Raw genomic sequence first — 26,615 nt, forward strand, 5'->3', positions numbered from 1 at the left:
TTTTTTTTTTACTTATTTATTTTTAAGTTTCTCTGCTCTGGTTTTAAGAAATCATAATCGTGTATATATAAAAAAAAAACCTAGCACATCCGCCCCACACGAAGGCTCGTCTTTTCTTATGGTGGGGGAAGGAGGGGGAGACAGAAGCAGAGAAATCTAAAAAAAAATAATTAAAAAATTAAATACAATAAATTATCTGGCACGATGGCCGCTCTACAGAGGATTCTAATTATTATTTCTCTCTGCTGTCTCCCCCTTTTTGTAGGTGACTTTTTCACAGACTGCTACGGTTATCATGATTTTGCATCTGCTTAGACCATCTGTAGAGTATTTCACTCACCCTCTCAAAAACACCCACAAACCAGCTCATTATTCCCGACCGTCTTGAGCTCCAAGAGGAAAGCTCTGCTGTGGCTTTTTTTTTTTCTCCTCCCCACACGAAAATATTTTGGAAACTGTTCACTTCAAGCTTACAGACCGTAGCCTGCGACCTCTTAAAATCAAATTGTGCAGTTTTCACTTTTTTTTTTTATTTTTTCACAAGTGGAACTTTTTGTTCAAGTCGGTGGTTGAAGTGTCACTTGGCCAGTCATTTCTCTGTACCTCCATGATCAGATGTTGCCGTGCCCCAATCTCCCCCCTACCCTCATGATTACTGGAGACCCCCTCCCCACCTGGGCAAATATAATTTTTACTTAGTGGTTTTTATTGTCGGAAACTTGCGGTTTTTATTTTGCGTGTTCATAATGTTTTAATAAATCTTGTACAAACTAGCGTGGAAACTGACACTCGTAATTTAAGATGCAGTGATGTGAGACTAAAGGGTGCGTTACACGCTGCGACATGGCTAGCAATCTCGTTAGCGATGTGACACGCCAGATCGCAGATGCGATCTGCCGAGATCGCACATGGGTCGTTTTTATAGCACCGGTCACATGTGCGATCTGGCGTCACATCGCTTACGAGATCACTAGCGATGTCGCAGCGTGTAAAGCACCCTTAACACTAATCTGATGTTTTGTTGGAAAAACCCCTTTTCTTTGTCGCTCCATTGGGAGACCCAGACAATTGGGTGTATAGCTTCTGCCTCCGGAGGCCACACAAAGTATTACACTTAAAAGTGTAAGCCCCTCCCCTCTGCCTATACACCCCCCCCCCCCCCCGTGCATCACGGGCTCCTCAGTTTTTATGCTTTGTGTTGAAGGAGGCATACATGCACGCAAGCTCCACAATTTAGTCAGCAGCTGACTTTATCGGATGGAAGAAAAGAGGGCCCATAACAGGGCCCCCGGCATGCTCCCTTCTCACCCCACTCTGGTCGGCGGTGTTAAGGTTGAGGTACCCATTGCGGGTACAAAGGCTGGAGCCACATGCTGTTTTCCTTCCCCATCCCTTAGGGGCTCTGGGTGAAGTGGGATCCCAACCGGTCACCAGGCACTGGGACCGTGCTCCCTCCGCAGCCCCTGGGGGAATCTGCTGGACAGGAGACCGGGTATCGTCAGGGACAGGCCCTGCTCCTGAGGTACTCTGTGTCCCCTTGGGGACGGCGCATAGAGCGCCTGTGTAATGGACGCTGCAGCAGCTGCTGGGTGTTTGTGCGCCGGGACTACCGCGCTGACCGCGCTTGTTTGCCGGCCGCGCTTATAACTTTAGTCCCCGGCTTTTGCGGCCTAGTACCGCATACTCCCGCCCCCGGGCCTGCCAGTCAGGGGAAGGGCGGGGCGCTGCACTGGACGTCAGCGCTGAGGGCTGGAGCATACTTCGTATCCTCCTCCCCCCTCACTGAGCACCGTGGGGCACCAGATTCCCGCACTTTCTGAGGAACACCCACGGCTCCCTCCTCCTCTCAGAACGCTGGCAGCCATTCCGATCAGCACTTCAGACGCTGGAGAACTTCAGAGGGGAGACAACACCGAGCTCTACAGCTCTGGGAGGCCCAGACAGGGAATCTGGTGGTCACACAACCGCTGCAGGCGGTCGGTAAGCAGCACCTGTTACTAGGTGCTGGCCCCCCTGGGTGCCGAAGTGTATATTTATATGCTTATATTGTATACATTTACTCTGTACGGCTGCACTATTTGCTTTTGGCTATATACCCTCTCTGATTGCTCTAAGAGGAGACAACAGCATGTCGTCCACAAAAAGCAAGGGTGCCAAGGCACTGGCTTACTTTGCAACCTGTACCTCATGTGCGGCTATGCTACCTGCAGGTTCCACCTACCCTCATTGTGTGCAATGCTCGGCCCCTGTGACTCACTCAGCCGGAGCCTCTGCCACTGGTGGGACCCTCGGCCCAGGTGGAACCACCTGCTGCCACTGTCCAGGTGACAGGGACAGAGTTTGCAGTATTTGCTGACAAACTTTCTGAGTCTATGGATAGATGGTCTGCTAAGATACTAGAAGCTTTGCAGTCCAGACCGGTAACACAGGCCCCGGGCACTGTTGAATCATTGTCCCCAGGCCCCCCTCGGTTGGAGCAGCAAAGTGCTCCTGAGGCGACTCGTAGGTCCCACGGTGAGGACTCGACACGGACCGCAGTCCCAGACCGGCTAAGCGGGCTCGCTGGGAACTTCCCTCGACTTCATCACACTGCTCAGGGTCTCAGCATGAGGACTCTCTGGAGGATGAAGCGGAGGGGGCAGATCAGGACTCTGATCCTGACGCCGCGCTCAACCTTGATACACCTGAAGGGGACGCCATAGTAAACGACCTTATAGCGTCCATCAATCAGGTGTTGGATCTTTCTCCTCCAGCTCCTCCGATTGCAGAGTCAGCTTCTCAGCAGGAGAAATTCCACTTTAGGTTTCCCAAACGTACACGGTGTGCGTTTCTTGATCACTCCGACTTCAGAGATACAGTCCAGAAACACCGGGCTTTTCCAGATAAGCGCTTTACTAAGCGCCTTAATGACACACGTTATCCCTTCCCCCCCCCTGACGTAGTCAAGGGTTGGGCTCAGTGTCCCAAGGTGGATCCTCCAATCTCTAGACTGGCGGCTAGATTTATAGTTGCAGTGGCAGATGGTGCTTCACTCAAGGATGCCACTGACAGGCAGAGCTCCTGATGAAATCCATCTATGAAGCTATCGGCGCGTCCTTTGCTCCGGCATTCGCAGCCGTATGGGCACTCCAAGCTATCTCAGCTTGTCAGTCTGAGATTAATGCAGTCACACGTGCCTCTACTCCGCAGGTTGTGTCCTTAACCTCTCAGGCGTCGGCGTTTGCGTCCTAAGCCATGAATGCTGTCCTGGACTCTGCGAGCCGTACGGCGGTAGCATCCGCCAATTCAGTGGCAGTCCGCAGGGCCATGTGGCTACGTGAATGGAAGGCAGACTCTGCTTCCAAGAAGTTCTTAACCGGTTTGCCATTTTCTGGCGATCGCCTGTTTGGCGAGCGATTGGATGAAATCATTAAACAATCCAAGGGAAAGGACTCGTCCTTACCCCAGTCCAAACCAGACCTCAACAACGGAAGGTACAATCGAGGTTTCGGTCCTTTCGGCCCTCAGCCAGGTCTCAATTCTCCTCGTCCAACAGGCCACAGAAGGGTCAGAGGAACTCCGATTCATGGCGGTCTAAGTCACGTCCTAAAAAGAACGCCGGAGGAACCGCTCCCAAAGCGGCCTCCTCATGGCTTTCGGCCTCCCCAAACCGCATCCTCGGTCGGTGGCAGGCTCTCCCGCTTTTGCGACGCCTGGTTGCCACATGTCCAAGACCGATGGGTGAGAGACATTCTGTCTCACGGTTACAGGATAGAGTTCAGCTCTCGTCCCCCGACTCGTTTCTTCAGAACATCTCCGCCCCCCCGAGCGAGCCGATGCTCTTCTTCAGGCGGTGAACACTCTGAAGGCAGAAGGAGTGGTGATCCCTGTTCCCCTTCAGCAATGGGGTCACGGTTTTTACTCCAACTTGTTTGTGGTGCCAAAAAAGGACGGATCTTTCCGTCCCGTTCTGGACCTAAAACTGCTCAACAGACACGTGAAAACCAGGCGGTTCCGGATGGAATCTCTCCGCTCCGTCATCGCCTCGATGTCCCAAGGAGACTTCCTAGCATCAATCGACATCAGGGATGCTTATCTCCACGTGCCGATTGCACCAGAGCATCAGCGCTTCCTGCGTTTCGCCATCGGGGACGAACACCTTCAGTTCGTGGCACTGCCTTTCGGCCTGGCGACAGCCCCACGGGTCTTCACTAAGGTCATGGCAACAGTGGTAGCAGTCCTACACTCTCAGGGACACTCGGTGATCCCTTACTTAGACGATCTTCTTGTCAAGGCCCCCTCTCGGGTGGCATGCCAACACAGCCTGAACATTGCGCTGGAGACTCTCCAGAGATTCGGGTGGATCATCAATTTCCCAAAGTCAAAATTGACACCGGCCCAATCGCTGACATATCTTGGCATGGAGTTTCATACTCTCTCAGCGATAGTGAAACTTCCGCTGGACAAACAGCGTTCACTACAGACAGGGGTGCAATCTCTCCTTCGAGCCCAGTCGCACCCCCTGAGGCGCCTCATGCACTTCCTAGGGAAGATGGTGGCAGCAATGGAGGCAGTTCCTTTTGCGCAGTTTCATCTGCGTCCACTTCAATGGGACATTCTCCGCAAATGGGACAGGAAGTCGACGTCCCTCGACAGGAACGTCTCCCTTTCTCGGGCGGCCAAGGCCTCCCTTCAGTGGTGGCTTCTTCCCACTTCTTTGTCGAAGGGGAAATCCTTCCTGCCCCCATTTTGGGCTGTGGTCACGACGGACGCGAGTCTGTCAGGGTGGGGAGCGGTCTCTCTCCACCACAGGGCTCAGGGTACCTGGACTCAGCCAGAGTCCTCCCTCCAGATCAATGTTCTGGAGATAAGGGCAGTGTATCTTGCCCTAAAGGCGTTCCAGCCGTGGCTGGAAGGCAAGCAGATCCGAATTCAGTCGGACAACGCCACGGCGGTGGCATACATCAACCACCAAGGCGGGACACGCAGTCAGCAAGCCTTCCAGGAAGTCCGGCGGATTCTGCTGTGGGTGGAAGCCACAGCCTCCACCATATCCGCAGTTCACATCCCAGGCGTAGAAAACTGGGAAGCAGACTCTCAGTCGCCAGGGCATGGACGCAGGGGAATGGTCTCTTCACCCGGACGTGTTTCAAGAGATCTGTTGCCGCTGGGGGAAGCCGGACGTCGACCTAATGGCGTCCCGGCACAACAACAAGGTCCCGGCATTCATGGCACGTTCTCAAGATCACAGAGCTCTGTTGGCAGACTCATTAGTTCAGGATTGGTCGCAGTTTCAACTGCCTTATGTATTCCCTCCTCTGGCACTGCTGCCCAGAGTGTTACGCAAGATCAGGTCCGACTGCCGCCGCGCCATCCTCGTCGCTCCAGACTGGCCGAGGAGGTCGTGGTACCCGGATCTGTGGCATCTCACGGTGGGCCAACCGTGGGCACTACCAGACCGACCAGACTTGCTGTCTCAAGGGCCATTTTTCCATCTGAATTCTGCGGCCCTCAACCTGACTGTGTGGCCATTGAGTCCTGGATCCTAGCGTCTTCAGGGTTCTCAAGAGGTCATTGCCACTATGAGACAGGCCAGGAAACCAACGTCCGCCAAGATCTACCACAGGACGTGGAGGATCTTCTTATCCTGGTGCTCTGATCAGGGTTTTACTCCCTGGCCATTTGCCTTGCCCACTTTTCTGTCTTTCCTTCAATCCGGAATGGAAAAGGGTTTGTCTCTCGGCTCCCTTAAGGGACCAGGCTCGGCGCTCTGTTTTTTCAAAAGCGTCTAGCCAGGCTTCCACAGGTACGCACGTTCCTGCAGGGGGTTTGCCACATGGTCCCTCCTTACAAGCGTCCGTTAGCACACTGTTCAGATCCCAGGGTTCTAACGGCTCTTCAGAAACCACCTTTCGAGCCAATGAGGGATACTTCTCTTTCACGCCTTTCGCAGAAGGTGGTCTTCTTAGTGGCAGTCACATCACTTCGGAGAGTGTCTGAGCTAGCAGCGCTGTCATGCAAAGCCCCCTTCCTGGTGTTTCACCAGGACAAGGTGGTTCTGCGTCCGGTTCCGGAGTTTCTCCCTAAGGTGGTATCCCCCTTTCATCTCAATCAGGATATCTCCTTACCTTCTTTTTGTCCTCATCCAGTTCACCAATGTGAAAAGGATTTGCACTTGTTAGATCTGGTGAGAGCACTCAGACTCTACATTTCTCGTACGGCGCCGCTCGGATGCACTCTTTGTCCTTGTCGCTGGCCAGCGTAAAGGGTCACAGGCTTCCAAATCAACCCTGGCTCGGTGGATCAAGGAGCCAATTATCGAAGCTTACCGTTCGGCTGGGCTTCCGGTTCCCTCAGGGCTGAAGGCCCATTCTACCAGAGCCGTGGGCGCGTCCTGGGCTTTGAGGCACCAGGCTACGGCTCAGCAGGTGTGTCAGGCGGCTACCTGGTCGAGCCTGCACACTTTCACGAAGCACTATCAGGTGCATACCTATGCTTCGGCGGATGCCAGCCTAGGTAGACGAGTCCTTCAGGCGGCGGTTGCCCACCTGTAGGAAGAGGCCGTTTTTACGGCTCTTACGAGGTATTATTTTACCCACCCAGGGACTGCTTTTGGACGTCCCAATTGTCTGGGTCTCCCAATAGAGCGACAAAGAAGGGAATTTTGTTTACTTACCGTAAATTCCTTTTCTTCTAGCTCTAATTGGGAGACCCAGCACCCGCCCCTGTTTTTTTGTGTACACATGTTGTTCATGTTGAATGGTTTCAGTTCTCCGATATTCCTTCGGATTGAAGTTACTTTAAACCAGTTTATAATTCTTTTTCCTCCTTCTTGCTTTTGCACCAAAACTGAGGAGCCCGTGGGAGCACGGGGGGTGTATAGGCAGAAGGGGAGGGGCTTAACACTTAAGTGTAATACTTTGTGCGGCCTCCGGAGGCATAGCCTATACACCCAATTGTCTGGGTCTCCCAATTAGAGCTAGAAGAAAAGGAATTTACGGTAAGTAAACAAAATTCCCTTTTAAGTTATGGATCAGCTTCCGGTCTGGAGTGACTAAATGGCTACTGAATGCTCTGCAGGTCCTATCCTTTTAGTTTTTCCTATGGAGACTTCTTGTTAAATGCTCAGTGTGCTGCCTTGGGGAATGTGTGTTCTGGAGCAAGATCTGAAGATGGCCTGGATCTGCTGCTTTTCTACATGTGGCGCAAAGGTTTAAAGCGTTTTGTGAGATCTAAATAAGACTTTCATCCACTTGCGCCTGACACTGGCCACGTAATGGAGTTAGTGGCTGCAGGGCTGAGTGAAATTTTTTTTTCTTTTGAGATTAGCTTGTAAAGTTTGGTTATTTGTAACACCCAGTTGAGCATATGGGGTAGCCCTTTTGGATCATGTACTCAAGTCTGCCTCCTGCAGGAGGAAAAGGCAACCATAGTGATCTCTGCAGCTACTGTGTAATATAGAGCTCATCTTCATGGTGTATACAGCTGAGCTGAGACAGAATACAAACTTTCACTCATGAATGCCTTTAACATTGTCTGCTCCTGCAGCTCAGCCCTCTCCACACTGACTGCCATGTAGAAGTGTTTGTAATCGGCCCCTTACACAGCAAAGTAGCTGCAGCGTTGGGGTATAGGTTTTCCCTTCTGCATGAGGTCTTTTGTTTAGTTGGTTAATTTTAGAGGACCATGACTAAATACCCTGAGAAACATTTTAAAGCAGTGGTTTCCAAACTCCAGTCCTCACAACCCCCAGCAGGTCATGTTTTCAGGATTTCCTTAATTTAGCACAGGTGATGCCTTGATATGACATGGCTCACCAAACCATCACTGATTGTGGAGACCTCACACTAGACCTCGGCAGCTTGATTGTGGCCTCTCCACTCTTCCTCCAGACTCTGGGACCGTGATTTCCAAATTAAATGCAAAATTTACTTTCATCTGAAAACACCACCTTGAACCACTGAACAGCCCAGTTCTTATTCTTGGCCCAGGTAAGACGCTTCTGGCGTTGTCTATTGGTCATGAGCGGCCTGACACTTGTAGCCTATGTCCTGGATATGTCTGTGCGGTGACTCTTGAACTGACTCCAGTATTGTCCACTCCTTGTGAATCTCCACCAAATTTTTGAATTCTCTTTTCTTGACAATCCTATCAAGGCTGCGGTTATCCTGGTTGCTTTAGAACTTTTTTTTTCTACCACACTTTTTCCTTCCACTCAACGTTCCATTGATATGCTTGGATACAGCACTCTGAACAGCCAACATCTTAAGCAGTGACCTTTTGTGGCTTACCCTCCTTGTGGAGTGTGACAATAACTGCCTTCTGGACATCTGTCAAGTCAGCAGTGTTCTCCATTATAGTCTGGTTCAGTAGGCTACACAAAGGGACCATTTTAAACGCTTTGCAGGTTTTTTGTGCTAATTCTAATTTCTTTTTCGCTCCTAATTGGGAGACCCAGACAGTGGGTGTATAGCTACTGCCCTCTGGAGGCCGCACAAAGAACTACACTTAAAAGTGTAAGGCCCCTCCCCTTCTGGCTATACACCCTCCCGTAGGAGTACAGATTCCTCAGTTTTAGCTTTGTGCGCAAGGAGGTCAGACACGCACGCATAGCTCCATTGTTTTTAGTCAGCAGCAGCTGCTGACTATGTCGGATGGAAGAAAAGAGGGCCCATACAGGGCTCCCAGCATGCTCCCTTCTCACCCCACTGTATGTCGGAGGTGTTTGTAAGGTTGAGGTACCCATTGCGGGTACGGCGGCAGGAGCCCACATGCTGATTCCTTCCCCATCCCTTTTTACAGGGCTCTGGGTGAAGTGGGATTTACTGGTCTCCAGGCACTGAGACCGTGCTCCATCTACAGCCCCTGGAGAAGATGCTGGATGGAGCGGAGTACATCAGGGACATGGCCCTGCTTCCTCAAGGTACTCTGTGTCCCCGTGCATTTGGCGCTCACACCGCAGCATGCTGGGTGTTGTAGTGCGCCGGGGGACATCAGCGCTACGGCGCTTGTGCCATGGCCTCATTCAGCTTCGCTGAAGCAGGCACACTTCTAGGAATCGGTCGCGCCGGCCGCTGGGACTGCGGCGCGGCTGGCACTTGTGGTGCGCCGGGGACTTCAGCGCGGCCCGCGCTTTTACGGCGGCCGCGCTGATAACTCGAGTCCCCGGCTTTTGCGGCCTGCTTCCGTTCGTTCCCGCCCCCGGACCTGCCAGTCAGGAGAGGGGCGGGACGCTGGCCACGTCTAGGAATCGGTCATGCCGGCCGCTGGGACTGCGGCGCGGCTGGCACTTGTGGTGCGCCGGGGACTTCAGCGCGGCCCGCGCTTTTACGGCGGCCGCGCTGATAACTCGAGTCCCCGGCTTTTGCGGCCTGCTTCCGTTCGTTCCCGCCCCCAGACCTGCCAGTCAGGAGAGGGGCGGGACGCTGGCCAGTGCATCAGCGCTGAGGGCTGGAGTCGTTTTTACATACTCCAGCCCTCACAATCGGCACAGAGGGGACACTGTTTCCCGCACTTTTGTTTGGGAACTCCCACGGACCGCCCCTCTCCAGACGCCGGCAGCCATTCCTGCTGACACGCTGAGCTGCAGAGGGGAGCCGGGGAGACCCAGACAAGGAATTCTGCAGCCTCTTACCCGCTATTCAGCGGGCGGTAAGCAGCCCTCAGGGCTCACCCCCTCTTGTGCCAGTAGTATTCTTAGTATTTTGTTTCTACAAATACTTTGTATTGCATAGCGCTGGTCGCCCTTTGGCTATAGACTCTCTCACATTGCAGAGAGCCAGCAGCATGTCGTCCGTAAAACGCAAGGGTGCCAAGGCACAGACATTATATGCTTCCTGCACCGCATGTGAGACTTTTCTACCGGCAGGCTCCACGGACCCATTGTGTGCAGTGCTCGGCCCCTGCGGCGCTTGCACAGTCGGGACCTCTGCTGGACGTGACCCAGGGTGTACCACCTGTGAATGCTGTCCAGGTGACAGGAACTGAGTTTGCAGCTTTTGCTGACAGAATGTCTCTCACTATGTCACAAATTCTTGACACATTGCGAGCTAGGCCTGTACTTCAGGCCACGGACACTGTGCAATCATTGCCCCCTGGTCCCCCTCAGCTCCAAGCTCCGGGACGGGCATATACACCTCAGGGTGAAGACTCTGACTCGGACGATGGCCCCGGGCAGCCTAAGCGGGCTCGCTATGACGGGCCTTCACATTCATCTCAATGGTCAGGATCCCAGCGAGATGAATCTATGGGTGATGAGGCGGACGTAACTGATCAGGATTCTGATCCTGGGACCGCTCTCAATCTAGATACACCAGATGGTGACGCCATAGTTAATGATCTTATATTTAACATCAATAAGATGTTAAATATTTCCCCACCAGCTCCTCTTGTGGAGGAGTCAGCTTCGCAGCACGAGAGAATCCATTTCAGATACCCTAAGCGTACTTTAAGCACTTTTCTGGACCACGCTGACTTTACAGACGCAATCCAGAAACCCCACGCTTATCCTGAAAGGCGTTTTCCTAAACGGCTTAAAGATACACGCTATCCTTTTCCCCCTGAGGTGGTCAAGGGTTGGACCCAGTGTCCAAAAGTGGATCCTCCAATTTCCAGGCTTGCAGCTAGATCCTTGGTTGCAGTTGAAGATGGAGCGGCACTTAAAGATGCCACTGACAGGCAGATGGAGCTCTGGCTGAAATCCATCTATGAAGCGATTGGAGCGTCATTAGCGCCTTCTTTTGCAGCCGTATGGGCACTCCAAGCTATCTCAGCCGGGCTTGCGCGAGTTGACTCCGTCACACGTGCATTTGCCCCGCAGGTAGCACCATTGACCTCGCAAATGGCGGCATTCGCGTCGTACGCGATTAATGCTGTTCTTGACGCTACAAGCCGCACGGCAGTGGCGTCAGCCAACTCCGTTGTTTTGCGTAGGGCCCTGTGGTTGAGACATTGGAAAGCAGATTCTCATTCCAAGAAGTGCTTAACCAATTTGCCTTTTTCTCGTGACCGATTGTTTGGAGAGCGTTTGGATGAAATCATCAAACACTCCAAGGGTAAGGACTCATCCTTACCGCAACACAGACAAAACAGACCCCAACAGAGGAAGGGTCAGTCTGGTTATCGGTCCTTTCGAGGACCGGGCAGGTCCCAATTCGCCTCGTCAAAAAAGACTCAAAAAGACCAGAGACGCTCAGATTCTTGGAGGTCTCAGTCACGCCCAAAAAGGACAGCCGGAGGAACCGTTGCCAAGACGGCGTCCTCCTGACTTGCGGTCTCCGATTCCACACCCGCGGTCGGTGGGAGGCTTTCCCACTTTGGCGACATCTGGCTGTCACACGTCAAAGACCGTTGGGTGAGGGATATTCTGTCTCACGGGTACAGGATAGAGTTCAGTTCTCGTCCGCCAACTCGTTTCTTCAGAACTTCTCCACCACCAGACCGAGCCGATGCTCTGTTGCAGGCGGTGGCCGCTCTAAAGGCGGAAGGAGTGGTGACCTCCGTCCCTCTTCAGGAACAAGGTCACGGTTTTTACTCCAATCTGTTTGTGGTCCCAAAAAAGGACGGATCGTATCGGCCCGTCCTGGATCTAAAGTTGCTCAACAGACACGTAAAAGTCAGGAGGTTCCGGATGGAATCCCTACGCTCCGTCATAGCCTCAATGTCTCAAGGAGATTTTCTAGCATCAATAGATATCAAAGATGCGTATCTCCACGTGCCGATCGCACCAGAGCATCAGCGTTTCCTACGCTTCGTCATACACGACGAACACCTGCAGTTCGTAGCGTTACCTTTCGGTCTGGCAACAGCCCCCCGGGTCTTCACCAAGGTCATGGCAGCAGTAGTAGCTGTTCTGCACTCGCAGGGTCACTCGGTCATCCCGTATCTAGACGACCTGCTTATAAAGGCACCCTCTCAAGAGGCATGCCAACACAGTCTGAAGGTGGCACTAGACACTCTCCAGAGTTTCGGGTGGATTATCAACTTTCCAAAGTCTCATCTAACCCCGACCCAATCTCTGACTTATCTTGGCATGGAGTTTCATACTCTCTCAGCGATAGTGAAGCTTCCACTGGACAAGCAGTGCTCGCTACGGACTGGAGTGCAATCTCTCCTTCAGAGCCAGTCGCACTCACTGAGGCGCCTCATGCATTTCCTAGGAAAGATGGTAGCAGCAATGGAGGCAGTCCCGTTCGCGCAGTTTCATCTGCGCCCTCTACAATGGGACATTCTACGCCAATGGGACGGGAAATCGACGTCCCTCGACAGGACTGTCTCCCTCTCTCAGACTGCCAAGGACTCTCTGCGTTGGTGGCTTCTCCCCACCTCATTGTCACAGGGAAAGTCGTTCCTTCCCCCGTCCTGGGCAGTGGTCACGACGGATGCGAGCCTATCAGGGTGGGGAGCGGTGTATCTCCACCACAGGGCTCAGGGGATGTGGACTCTGGAAGAGTCCACCCTGCAGATCAATGTTCTGGAAATCAGAGCAATCTATCTTGCCCTGCGAGCCTTCCAACAATGGCTGGAAGGCAAGCAGATTCGGATTCAGTCGGACAATTCCACGGCGGTGGCGTACATCAACCACCAAGGGGGAACACGCAGTCGCCAAGCTTTTCAAGAAGTCCAACGGATTTTGACGTGGGTGGAAAGCAGAGCGTCCACCATATCCGCAGTTCACATCCCAGGCGTGGAAAACTGGGAAGCAGACTTTCTCAGTCGCCAGGGCATGGACGCAGGAGAATGGTCCCTTCACCCGGACGTGTTTCAGCAGATCTGTTGCCGCTGGGGGACGCCGGACGTCGATCTGATGGCGTCACGGCACAACAACAAGGTCCCAGTTTTCATGGCACGGTCTCGCGATCACCGAGCACTGGCGGCAGACGCCTTGGTTCAGGATTGGTCGCAATTCCGACTCCCCTATGTGTTCCCACCTCTAGCATTGTTACCCAGAGTTCTCCGGAAAATCAGGTCCGACTGCCATCGAGCCATACTCGTCGCTCCAGATTGGCCACGAAGGTCGTGGTACCCGGATCTGTGGCATCTCACGGTAGGCCAACCGTGGACACTACCAGACCGTCCAGATTTGCTGTCTCAAGGGCCGTTTTTCCATCTGAATTCTGCGGCCCTGAACCTGACTGTGTGGCCATTGAGTCCTGGATCCTAGCGGCCTCAGGTTTATCTCATGAAGTTGTTGCCACAATGAGACAGGCTAGAAAACCATCCTCAGCTAAGATCTATCACAGAACGTGGAAGATATTCTTAGCGTGGTGCTTGGCTCAAGGGTTTTCTCCCTGGCCATTTGCATTGCCAATTTTTCTTTCCTTCCTGCAGTCTGGGTTGGAAAAAGGTTTGTCGCTTAGCTCTCTTAAGGGTCAAGTCTCCGCGCTATCCGTATTCTTTCAGAAGCGCTTGGCACAGCTTTCTAAAGTACGCACGTTTCTCCAAGGAGTTTGTCATATCGTTCCTCCTTACAGACGGCCATTGGAACCCTGGGATCTGAACAAGGTTCTCATTGCTCTCCAGAAGCCGCCTTTCGAGCCTTTGAAAGAGGTTCCCCTTTCTCGGCTTTCACAAAAGGTAGTTTTTCTTGTGGCGGTCACGTCTCTTCGAAGAGTGTCCGAGCTAGCGGCGTTATCTTGCAAATCTCCCTTCCTGGTGTTTCACCAAGACAAGGTAGTACTGCGTCCAATTCCAGAGTTTTTCTCCCAAGGTGGTTTCTTCCTTTCATCTCAATCAGGATATCACTTTACCATCTTTGTGTCCGCATCCAGTTCACCAATTTGAAAAGGGTTTACATCTGTTGGACCTGGTGAGAGCACTCAGGATTTACATTTCTCGCACGGCGGCTCTACGCCGTTCTGATGCGCTCTTTGTCCTAGTCGCTGGTCAGCATAAGGGATCGCAAGCTTCCAAATCCACCCTGGCGCGGTGGATCAAGGAACCAATTCTTCACACATACCGTTCTGCTGGGCTTCCGATTCCATCTGGACTGAAGGCCCATTCTACCAGAGCCGTGGATGCGTCCTGGGCATTGCGGCATCAGGCTACGGCTCAGCAAGTGTGCCAAGCGGCTACCTGGTCGAGTCTGCACACGTTTACCAAACACTATCAAGTGCATACCTACGCTTCGGCAGATGCCAGCCTAGGTAGACAGGTCCTTCAGGCGGCGGTGGCCCACCTGTAGGAAGAGGCTGTCTGACAGCCCGTTCATGTGGTATCTTTTTACCCACCCAGGGACTGCTTTTGGACGTCCCACTGTCTGGGTCTCCCAATTAGGAGCGAAAAAGAAGGGAATTTTGTTTACTTACCATAAATTCCTTTTCTTCTAGCTCCAATTGGGAGACCCAGCACCCGCCCTATTTGTTCTTAGGGTTTCGTTTTTCGGGTGCACATGTTGTTCATGTTGTTTCTTAAGTTCTCCGATCGTGTTATCGGATTGAATTTGTTTTTGAAACTGTTATTGGCTTTCCTCCTTCTTGCTTTGGTACTAAAACTGAGGAATCTGTACTCCTACGGGAGGGTGTATAGCCAGAAGGGGAGGGGCCTTACACTTTTAAGTGTAGTTCTTTGTGCGGCCTCCAGAGGGCAGTAGCTATACACCCACTGTCTGGGTCTCCCAATTGGAGCTAGAAGAAAAGGAATTTACGGTAAGTAAACAAAATTCCCTTCTTCGGCGCTCCATTGGGAGACCCAGACGATTGGGTGTATAGCACTGCCTCCGGAGGCCACACAAAGCATTACACTAAAGTGTAAGGCCCCTCCCCTTCTGGCTATACACCCCCAGTGGGATCACTGGCTCACCAGTTTTCTGCTTTGTGCGAAGGAGGTCAGACATCCACGCATAGCTCCACTGTTTAGTCAGCAGTAGCTGCTGACTCTATCGGATGGAAGAAAAGAGGGCCCATATAGGGCCCCCAGCATGCTCCCTTCTCACCCCACTTGCGGTTTGTAAGGTTGAGGTACCCATTGCGGGTACGGAGGCTGGAGCCCACATGCTGCTTTCCTTCCCCATCCCCCTGAGGGGCTCTGTGGAAGTGGGATCTTACCGGCCCCCAAACCCTGAGGCCGAGCTCCATCCAGAGACCCTGCTGGAGGAGCTGAGTACAGTCAGGGACAAAGCCCTGCAACGTTCAGGTACTCTGTGTCCCCGCACAGACAGGCCACGCACACTCCAGGCTTGCTGGGTGTGCTAGTGCGCCGGGGGCACTAGCGCTGCGCGCTCGGGTTAGAGTCACTACAGCTTAGCTGAGTGATTTTATGTCTTGGGAACTACTGCGCCGGCCGCTCCGGGAGCGGCGGCGCCGCTGGGACTTGTAGTGCGCCGGGGACTCGCGCTGCCCGCGCTTTTACGGCGGCAGCGCTCATAAATCTAGTCCCCGGCTTTTGCGGCCTAGCTCTGCTTCGTTCCCGCCCCCACCCTGTCAATCAGGGAAAGGGAGAGACGCTGTTCTATAGCCAGCGCCGAGGGCTGGAGTCTTATTTACATACTCCAGCCCTCTCACTGGGCACAGTGGGGACGCAAGTTTCCCGCTCTTGGTCTCAACACGCCCAGGGCCCGCCCCTCTCCACAGGACGCCGGCAGCCATTCCTGCATGCAGTCTGGCTGGAGAACGGACACAGGCTCTGGGGGACTCAGACAAGGGACTCTGGCGACCACACACCCGCGTTTATGCGGGCGGTAAGCTGCACATAAGTGCTGGCCCCACTAGTGCCACAGTGTTTTTTGGTGCATTTTTTCCCTGTACCATATATATTTATATTGCACTGTAAGGTCTCTTCTTGGCTTATACCCTACATTGCTCTGAGGAGACAACAACATGTCATCCGCAAAACGCAAGGGTGCCAAGGCACAGGCGGTATGCACTGCTTGTGCCGCATGTGGGGCTAATCTACCGGCAGGTTCCAATGACCCCCATTGTGTGCAATGTTCAATCCCTGTGCCACTTCGGCAGCCAGAGTCTATGGTAGTAGTGGCCCAGGCAGAGACGCCTGTGAACCCTGCCCCGGTGACGGGGACAGAATTTGCAGTTTTTGCTGATAAGATGTCTGTGACTATGACAAAAATCCTGGAAACCTTGCAGTCCAGGCCAGTTTCTCAGACCATGGACACTGCTGTGTCTATGCTCCCCGGTCCCCCTCAGTTGGAACTAATCCGTACTTCAAGGGGGTCCCAGGCATCACAGGCTGAAGACTCTGACTCGGATGACAGTCCCAGGCAGCCTAAGCGGGCTCGCTGGGAAAGACCCTCGCCGTCATCACACTGGTCAGGGTCTCAGCGAAACGAGGCTCTGTATGAGGAGACAGAGATGGGTGATCAGGAATCTAATCTAATCTAGATACCCCTGATGGTGACGCTATGGTAAATGACCTTATAGCGGCCATCAATAGACTGTTGGATATTTCTCCCCCAGCCCCTTCAGCAGAGGAGGCAGCTGCACAGCAGGAGAAGTTCCATTTCCGGTATCCTAAGCGTAAATTGAGTACTTTTCTGGACCACTCTGACTTCAGAGAATCAGTCCAGAAACATCATGCTTATCCAGATAAGCGTTTCTCCAAACGTCTTAAGGATACACGTTATCCCTTTCCCCCTGACGTGGTCAAACGCTGGACCCAGTGTCCAAAGGTGGACCCCCCAATCTCCAGGCTTGCGGCTAGATCCATAGTTGCAGTGGAAGATGGGGCTTCACTTAAAGATGCCAATGACAGACAGATGGACCTTTGGTTAAAGTCTGTCTATGAAGCTATCGGCGCGTCGTTTGCTCCAGCATTCGCGGCCGTGTGGGCACTCCAAGCTATTTCAGCTGGCCTGGCACAGGTGGACTCTATCATATGTCCAGCAGTGCCGCGAGTAGCGTCCCTAACCTCGCAAATGTCTGCGTTTGCGACTTACGCTATCAACACTGTCCTGGACTCTACGAGCCGTACCTCAATGGCGTCTGCCAACTCTGTGGTTTTGCGCAGAGCCTTGTGGTTAAAGGAATGGAAAGCGGATTCTGCTTCCAAAAAATGTTTAACCAGCTTGCCGCTATCTGTGGATAGACTGTTTGGTGAACAATTGGCTGAAATCATGAAGCAATCCAAGGGTAAGGACTCCTCCTTACCCCAGCCCAGATCAAGCAAACCTCAACAGAGGAAGTGGCAGTCGAGGTTTCGGTCCTTTCGAGGCTCCAGCAAGACCCAATTCTCCTCGTCCAAAGGGACTCAGAAGGAGCATAGGAGCTCAGATTCCTGGCGGGCTCAGTCACGCCCCAAGAAAGCAACCGGAGGAACCGCTTCCAAGGCGGCTGCCTCATGACTTTCGGCCTCAGCCCTCCGCATCCTCGGTCGGTGGCAGGCTCTCCCGCTTTTGCGACATTTGGCTGCCACAGGTCAAAGACCGGTGGGTAGCAGACATTTTGTCTCACAGGTACAGGATAGAATTCAGTTCTCGTCCTCCGCCTCGGTTCTTCAGAACCTCCCCACATCCCGACCGAGCAGATGCCCTTCTGCAGGCGGTGTGCTCACTAAAAGCAGAAGGAGTGGTGATCCCTGTTCCTCTGCAGGAACAAGGGCAAGGTTTTTACTCCAATCTCTTCGTGGTTCCAAAAAAGGACGGCTCGTTCCGTCCTGTTCTGGACCTAAAGCTGCTCAACAAGCATGTGAACGCCAGGCGGTTCCGGATGGAATCCCTCCGCTCTGTCATTGCCTCAATGTCTCAAGGAGATTTCCTTGCATCAATAGACATCAAAGATGCTTATCTCCACGTGCCGATTGCTACAGAGCACCAACGTTTTCTACGTTTCGTGATAGGAGACGACCATCTCCAGTTCGTAGCTCTGACATTTGGTCTGGCGACAGCCCCACGGGTTTTCACCAAGGTCATGGCGGCAGTGGTAGCAGTCTTGCATTCTCAGGGACATTCGGTGATCCCTTACTTGGACGATCTACTTGTCAAAGCACCCTCTCAAGAGGCATGCCAACACAGCCTGAATGTTGCGCTGGAGACTCTCCAGACTTTCGGGTGGATCATCAACTTTTCAAAGTCAAACCTGGCACCGACTCAATCACTAACGTATCTTGGCATGGAGTTTCATACTCTCTCAGCGATAGTGAAGCTTCCGCTGGACAAGCAGCGGTCTCAACAGACAGGGGTGCAGTCTCTCCTTCAGGGTCAGTCGCACCCCTTAAGGCGCCTCATGCACTTCCTAGGGAAGATGGTGGCAGCAATGGAGGCAGTCCCGTTCGCGCAGTTTCATCTGCGTCCACTTCAATGGGACATTCTCCGCCAATGGGACGGGAAGACAACTTCCCTAGACAGGAAAGTCTCCCTTTCTCAGACGGCTAAGGATTCTCTGCTATGGTGGCTTCTTCCCACCTCATTATCGCAGGGAAGATCATTCCTGCCCCCATCCTGGGCAGTGGTCACGACAGACGCGAGTCTGTCAGGGTGGGGAGCAGTTTTTCTCCACCACAGGGCTCAAGGGACGTGGACTCAGCAGGAGTCCACCCTTCAGATCAATGTTCTGGAGATCAGGGCAGTGTATCTTGCCCTATTAGCCTTCCAGCAGTGGCTGGAAGGAAAGCAGATCCGAATTCAGTCGGACAACTCCACAGCGGTGGCATACATCAACCACCAAGGAGGGACACGCAGTCGGCAAGCCTTCCGGGAAGTCAGGCGGATTCTGATGTGGGTAGAGGAAAGAGCATCCACCATATCAGCAGTTCACATCCCGGGCGTAGAAAACTGGGAAGCAGACTTCCTCAGTCGCCAGGGCATGGACGCAGGGGAATGGTCCCTTCACCCGGACGTGTTTCAGGAAATCTGCCGCCGCTGGGGGGTGCCGGACGTCGACCTAATGGCGTCTCGGCACAACAAGGTCCCGACCTTCATAGCGCGGTCTCGCGATCAAAGAGCTCTGGCGGCAGACGCCTTAGTGCAAGATTGGTCGCAGTTCCGGCTCCCTTATGTGTTTCCACCTCTGGCACTCTTGCCCAGAGTGTTACGCAAGATCAGATCCGATTGCGGCCGCGTCATACTCGTCGCCCCAGACTGGCCGAGGAGGTCGTGGTACCCGGATCTGTGGCATCTCACGGTCGGCCAACCGTGGGCACTACCAGACCGTCCAGACTTACTGTCCCAAGGGCCGTTTTTCCATCGGAATTCTGCGGCCCTGAACCTGACTGTGTGGCCATTGAGTCCTGGATCCTAGCGTCTTCAGGATTATCCCAAGGGGTCGTGGCCACCATGAGACAGGCTAGGAAGTCCACTTCTGCTAAGATCTACCACAGAACGTGGAAGATTTTCTTATCCTGGTGCTCTGCACAAGGAGTATCTCCCTGGCCATTCGCGTTACCTGTCTTTCTTTCCTTCCTGCAATCTGGGTTGGAAAAGGGCTTGTCGCTCGGCTCCCTTAAAGGGCAAGTCTCGGCACTATCCGTGTTTTTTCAGAAGCGTCTAGCACGACTTTCTCAGGTGCGCACGTTCCTGCAGGGGGTTTGTCATATCGTTCCTCCGTACAGGCGGCTGTTAGATCCGTGGGATCTAAACAAGGTCCTTGTTGCTCTCCAGAAGCCGCCCTTCGAGCCTCTGAGGGATGTGTCACTTTCTCGACTCTCACAGAAAGTGGCCTTTCTGGTAGCGGTCACGTCTCTTCGGAGAGTGTCCGAACTAGCAGCGCTGTCATCCAAGGCTCCTTTCCTGGTGTTCCACCAGGACAAGGTAGTGCTGCGCCCCATTCAGGAGTTTCTCCCTAAGGTGGTATCCTCTTTTCATCTTAATCAGGATATCTCCTTGCCTTCCTTTTATCCGCATGCAGTTCATCGGTATGAAAAGGATTTACATTTGTTGGATCTGGTGAGAGCACTCAGAATCTACATTTCCCGCACGGCGCCCCTGCGCCGCTCGGATGCACTCTTTGTCCTTGTCGCTGGTAAGCGCAAAGGGTCGCAGGCTTCCAAAGCCACCCTGGCTCGATGGATCAAAGAACCAATTCTTGAAGCCTACCGTTCTGCTGGGCTTCCGGTTCCATCAGGGCTGAAGGCCCATTCTACCAGAGCCGTGGGTGCGTCCTGGGCATTACGACACCAGGCTACGGCTCAACAGGTGTGCCAGGCAGCTACCTGGTCGAGTCTGCACACTTTCACCAAACATTATCAGGTGCATACCTATGCTTCGGCGGACGCCAGCTTAGGTAGAAGAGTCCTGCAGGCGGCAGTTGCCTCCCCGTAGGGGAGGGCTGTCTTTGCAGCTCTAACATGAGGTATTTCTTTACCCACCCAGGGACAGCTTTTGGACGTCCCAATCGTCTGGGTCTCCCAATGGAGCGCCGAAGAAGGGAATTTTGTTACTTACCGTAAATTCCTTTTCTTCTAGCTCCTATTGGGAGACCCAGCACCCGCCCTGTTGTCCTTCGGGATTTTTGGTTGTTTTTCGGGTACACATGTTGTTCATGTTGAATGGTTTTCAGTTCTCCGACGTTACTTCGGAGTGAATTTGTTTAAACCAGTTATTGGCTTTCCTCCTTCTTGCTTTTGCACTAAAACTGGTGAGCCAGTGATCCCACTGGGGGTGTATAGCCAGAAGGGGAGGGGCCTTACACTTTTTAGTGTAATTGCTTTGTGTGGCCTCCGGAGGCAGTGCTATACACCAATCGTCTGGGTCTCCCAATAGGAGCTAGAAGAAAAGGAATTTACGGTAAGTAACAAAATTCCCTTCTTTCTGAGATGACTTGGGCTTTCATTGGCTGTAAGCCATAATCAACAGTACCAGAAATGCACGTGAAGTAGATCCCTCTGTGTATAATCACTATATAGTGTATATAAGAATAGATCCCTGTATATGACTGTTTCCCTTTTGTATTGAATTCCTGAAGTCAACTTTTTTGCAGATATTCCAACTTATTGAGATGCACCTGTACTTTGATTGTGGGAATTAAATGCAGGGGCCTTGTAAAGGTGGCTTTACACAATGCAACATCGCAAACGACATCGCTGTAACGTCACCGGTTTTGTGACGTAATAGCGACCTCCCCAGCGACATTGCAGTGTGTGAAACACATCAGTGACCTGGCCCCTGCTGTGAAGTTGCTGATCGCTGCAAATCGTTCAGGACCGTTCTTTGGTCCTTTGTTTCCCGCTGTGCAGCATGATCGCTAGAAAGCCTCAGTATGTAAAGGGGACTTAAATGTGCAGGCAGCAGGAGCCGGCTTCTGCGGACACTGGTAACCACGGTAAACATCGGGTAACCAAGAAGCCCTGTCCTTGGTTACCCGATATTTACCTTCGTTACCAGCCTCCGCCGCTCACTGTCAGTGCTGGCTTCTGCTCCTTGCACGTGTAGCTACAGCACACGTCTGGTAATTAACCCAATGTGTGCTGTAACTAGGAGAGCAGGGAGCCAGTCCTAAGCAGTGTGCGCTGTTCCCTTCTCTCTGCACGTGTAGCTGCGTGCGCTGGTAACCAAGGTAAATATCAGGTTGGTTACCCAATATTTACCTTAGTTACCAAGCGCAGCATCGCTTCAGTGCGTCGCTGGGGGCTGGTCACCAGCAACCCGTGTAGCGATGCTCCAGCGATCCCTGCCAGGTCAGGTTGCTGGTGGGATCGCTGGAGCATCTGACTGTGTGACCTCTCACCAGCAACCTCCTAGCAGCTTACCAGCGATCCTTATCAGGTTAGGATCGCTGAAAGTCTCAGTGTAAAGGGGCCTTAAGAGGTTAATGGCAGACAAAAGGAATTTATCCAGTTGCTTCTCTAGCAGCTGATTGCTGGGTCTGGACAGTGTCCCTGTGCTGCAGAGGATAAGCATTGGAGAGTACTCTGCAATGCTGCTGGCCCTGCTAAGTCTTCAGGGGTACACTGTTCTCTGGATGGCAGTCAGTGTTGGGGGTGCGGTTGGACCACGAGGCAGCTTGACCTGTAGTGATCTGATTAAAACACTGATTTGTGTTGCAAAATAAACAGTCCAGAAAGTGACACATTACTGAAATTAGGGTCACTGCTCTCTGGTTACATAGCATTAACCTTCCACCACTTTAATTTTTGTTTTTTGAAGAGGTATTCTGAAATTGACTCCAGACCGCAGGAACAATGCAGTGACTAGACCTGCTCTGAAAACTGTGGTCTGGTGTTGCAGGAGGGAGGTGAGAACTGCTGTATAGAAACTGTCAAGGGAGGAGTTTAGGTTAAGACTGCTAATGGAGTCTTCATACGGGGAATGCAGAGACGGTGCCGTATTAGCTGTATATCAGTGCTGATATATCAATGTATCAGACAATGAACACACAGACCTGTTCTTCTTGAGCCAACGTCATCAACTGAACTCGTGTATTGCAAGACACCCAATTATACAGAAAAGCTACTTCGGCCTTGAAGCTAAACAGGGAGTACTTTTTACTCAATTTCTCACAGCGCAGTTTGTTTCTTGTACATTCTTTGTGTGAACACTACTGGTAACACTTTTGCAGCTTCACATTCTGGCTTCATTCTTTGGTTAACTCCATGACTATACAGCTTAGAATTATATTATGGGTCTATGCGATGGCTACATAGACAGATAATTATGCAACTACATCTACATTTTGATTATTTATATACACAGATATTTTTATTACGTTTGAACAAGCTATAGCTCAGGCGACCTCCACAAAATCATTGGGCAGGAGAGGGCTGACAGGTAGAAGTGTTTTAAAGGGAACCTGTCACCGGATGTTCCTAATACTCACCTAATGGTCGGTGCGGAGCGGACTGGCCAGATGTCTGTTCTCTGGGTCCCGTGCCGCCTCTTTTGGCAATCTTTGTCCTTCTGAAGGTAGTGTGAATAATGCGTTCTATGTAATCTACATGAGCCAACAATGAGGTCCTGCGCAGGCACACTTTGATCTGCCCTGACCTTTGCAGATCAAAGTGCGCCTGCACAGGACCTCAATGTCGGCTAATGTAGACGTAGAACGCGTCATCCACACAAGCTTCAGAAGGAGGACAAAGATAGCCAAAAGAGAAGGAGCAGACCTGGAGAACTGAGACACCCATCCGACCAGTCTGCTCCGCACCGACCGTTGGGTATTGCAAATATCCGGTGACAGGTTCCCTTTTAATCTCGCCCTTGGAATGTAGCTACTTGCACACATTCTGTGGACTCCATGGAAACCAATTCTACACTATAAAAGATAAAGGCCCCCATCTTGAAAAATTTGGTGCAATCCTAATTTGCGCAAAAAAAATAAATTACCTTTTTGGCATGAAATGGGGGGCATCCAATTCATGATTAGCTGGTGTTCTCTACGACAAATCTTACTCCAGTCACTGACTAGATGAGATTTCTGGTGTGGCGTCGGGAGGCTCACGCTGAATTTAGAGCGTCGGACGCCCCTATGCTCCCTTATAAAGACCAGTGTGAAAATCACCAGCGTAGGCCAAAAGCTTTCATTGCGGGAGAATGACAGCAGGTAGGAAAAGCAAATGGCAAACTTGAGGACCAAAACTTTTCAGCTCTACATGTGTGCTCAGGTGGGAAGAGTTGGGTACTAATTTTAAAGGGTCATAGTGGGACAAAGATGGCCACCAGGGTGAGTGGCCAGTGCGCCCCACAGACTAATGTGCAGTTAGGCCATGGCCGTGTATAATTCTGGGGAACCCATCAGATGCTTCTGCCTCCGGTCATCCTTCCCTTGAGCGCTAGCTTCTGACTAGTCCCAGCAGCAATATGGAGGTGCCACCTTTGGCTGAATCGGTGCCTATTAAAGTGTAGGCACTGTGTTGTGTAAGTATATTTTTCTCTACTATGCACGCCTGTCAGGAGAAATGAGGATATTGTGTTGTAGTGTCACAAGTGTCGCTCTTCTAAGCATTGATCCATTTTTTTTTTTTTTTTTTAAAACCCTTTTGCAGGCCAGTTTTACAGCAATGGAGGAGGTGGCTCTAGTAATACCAGCAGCAGCGGCGGCGGTGCTGGTTCTGGTGGCTACAGCTCCTATTACCAAGAAGGTGGTGGTTACTCTGCACCCGCTCCCTCCAAACCTTTTGTGCCCAAGAAACCTCCAGTCCAGCAGCAACAGCAGCAGCCACCACCCCAACAGCCACCACAGCAGCAGAGTCAGCCCCCGCAGCAGCCCAAGCAGTCCTACAACCAGGGCTACCAGTCACACCAGGGACAGTCTCAGCAAGGCTACAACCAGAGCCAGTACGGAGGCTACGGGACGCCACCCAAGCCAAAGGGAGGTGGCTACAACCAGGCATCCCAGGGATCTGGAGGAGGCGGCTCTTATTCCGGATACTCAAATTCCTACAGCAGTGGAGCGTCTTCAGGTATGTGGAGCAGGCATCAGAAGCAGCAGGAAACCCTCTACAGTTTAGAAGTCTCTTACCTGTAGAGTTGGTTTCTTACACTTTTTTTTTATATTTTTTTTCCTCCCCTGTAGGTTATTCCGGTGGAGAAGGTACCGGTGGTGGTGGTAGAGGTGGCAGTTCCTACACACCTCAAAATACCGGCGGTTACAACACAGGATCAAATTACGGTGGTGCCAACAATTCCTCATACCAAGGTATGTGGAGTTGTCAATGTAAATGGCCCTAAGCAAGTGTCTGCACTTAACCTTGCCCTTGTACGCTACAGCGATAGAAAGGGAAAAATGGTTATTATGGCTCTTGGAACAGTCCAGTCTCTGCTAATTTTACATTTTCTTCTTAGGATACACACAGACCGGTTACAATCAAGGTCCTGGGCAGAACTACAGCGCTCCCGGCTCCTACCAGCAACCCCAAGGCGGCAGCGGAGGCTATGGCAGGGGTGCAGATCACAGCATGAATTACCAGTACAGATAGACTTTCTCCTCCTCCACCCCCTTTAAACAGCCCCCTAGCCCTAATTCTGTGAAGTGACTTAACAAGCTTTATGTATTTTAATGAGTTAGTGTTTTCAACTTCATGTTGCATATATTTTTTTTTTTTTTTAGTTTTGTTTTTTTTTTCCGGGTTCTGTTTTATAAGTGAAGATTTTATTTTAAGACTGTGGGATGTGTCCAAGAGGGTTTTTTGGTATGTCTCGTTTCATTCAGGCGTTATCTGGAGTGAGCCGACACATAATTAAAATAAAAACAAAAAAAAACAACTTTAAACTAGTTTCAAGTTACTGGTTGTCTCTATTCGCTTCCTCAGGATTTATTTGTGGCTTTCTGCTGCCGCACAGCTCCTGGCACGGCAGGTTTCATGCTACACGGAGTTGTCGTTTCTGTAATTGACTCTTCTGGTCACATCACTCTTGCAGTGGCCTTCAGAGCCTCTCCAGGGTCCTTAAATTAAAAAAATAAAACAAACCTGCACAGGGATTGACATAAGGCATCACACCATTGAAATATAATGATACTTGGGTCATTACAGTATCTTATTTGCGTCCACTCCTTTATAGGTGGTAAGTGGAGATGTCGGGGTCAGAGGAAAGAACAGGCGTGCTGCAGATGACCCGAGCCTGTTCTGATGTTTCGTACACAACCTTGTGTGCCTACAATGGACCTGTGGGCTTCTGATTTACCTCCCACTAAATCATGTGAATGAACAGATGTCTGCCACCTACCTGGGAGGTGGCACTAAGGGGAGAAAAGTTGCTGGGGTGATGCTCTGGGAATTTTAACAAATAGGCATCATCTTAATAGAGCTGGTGGTATTGGTACAAGTGCACTTTAACCCTTTCAGCCCAGGGCACTTTCCGTTTCTTTGTCGCTCCATTGGGAGACCCAGACAATTGGGTGTATAGCTTATGCCTCCGGAGGTCACACAAAGCATTACACTTAAAAGTGTAAACCCCTCCCCTCTGCCTATACACCCCCCGTGCATCACGGGCTCCTCAGTTTTATTGCTTTGTGGAAGGAGGCTGACATCCACGCAAGCTCCACATTTTAGTCAGCAGCAGCTGCTGACTATATCGGATGGAAGAAAAGTGGGCCCATACAGGGCCCCCAGCATGCTCCCTTCTCACCCCACTCGGGTCGGCGGTGCTGTTAAGGTTGAGGTACCCATTGCGGGTACATAGGCAGGAGCCACATGCTGTTTTCCTTCCCCATCCCTTAGGGGCTCTGGGTGAAGTGGGATCCTGACCGGTCACCAGGCACTGGGACCGCGCTCCCTCCGCAGCCCCTGGGGAAATCTGCTGGACAGGAGACCGGGTATCATCAGGGACAAGGCCCTGCTACTGTGAGGTACTCTGTGTCCCCTTGGGGACGGCGCATAGAGCGCCTGTGTAATGGACACTGCAGCAGCTGCTGGGTGTGTTGGTGCGCCGGGACTACCGCGCTGGCCGCGCTTGTTTGCCGGCCGCGCTTATAACTTAAGTCCCCGGCTTTTGCGGCCTAGTGCCGCATATTCCCGCCCCCGGGCCTGCCAGTCAGGGGTAAGGGCGGGACGCTGCACTGGACGTCAGCGCTGAGGGCAGGAGCATACTTTGTATCCTCCTCCCCCCTCACTGAGCACCGTGGGGCACCAGATTCCCGCACTTTTACAGGCACGCCCACGGCTCCCTCCTCCTCTCAGAACGCTGGCAGCCATTACTATCAGCACTTTAGACGCTGGAGAACTTCAGAGGGGAGACAACTGAGCTCCACAGCTCTGGGAGGCCCAGGCAGGGATCTGGTGGTCACACAACCACTGAGAGCGGTCGGTAAGCCGCA

General features: G+C 52.1%; 1 protein-coding gene across 1 annotated transcript in view; it reads left to right on the plus strand.

The window, feature by feature from the left end:
• The window catches only part of ILF3 (interleukin enhancer binding factor 3), a 40,788-nt gene extending 15,725 nt beyond the window's left edge, over positions 1-25,063 (plus strand). Inside the window, exons 18-20 of the mRNA XM_075346515.1 lie at positions 23,845-24,261; positions 24,375-24,497; positions 24,644-25,063. Coding sequence (XP_075202630.1) covers positions 23,845-24,261; positions 24,375-24,497; positions 24,644-24,777 — 674 coding nt within the window. The 3' untranslated portion in view covers positions 24,778-25,063. The remainder of the gene's footprint in view (positions 1-23,844; positions 24,262-24,374; positions 24,498-24,643) is intronic.
• Positions 25,064-26,615: the final 1,552 nt, after the last annotated feature.

Source organism: Anomaloglossus baeobatrachus, chromosome 4 (genome assembly GCF_048569485.1).
Source record: "Anomaloglossus baeobatrachus isolate aAnoBae1 chromosome 4, aAnoBae1.hap1, whole genome shotgun sequence".
NCBI lineage: Eukaryota > Metazoa > Chordata > Amphibia > Anura > Aromobatidae > Anomaloglossus > Anomaloglossus baeobatrachus.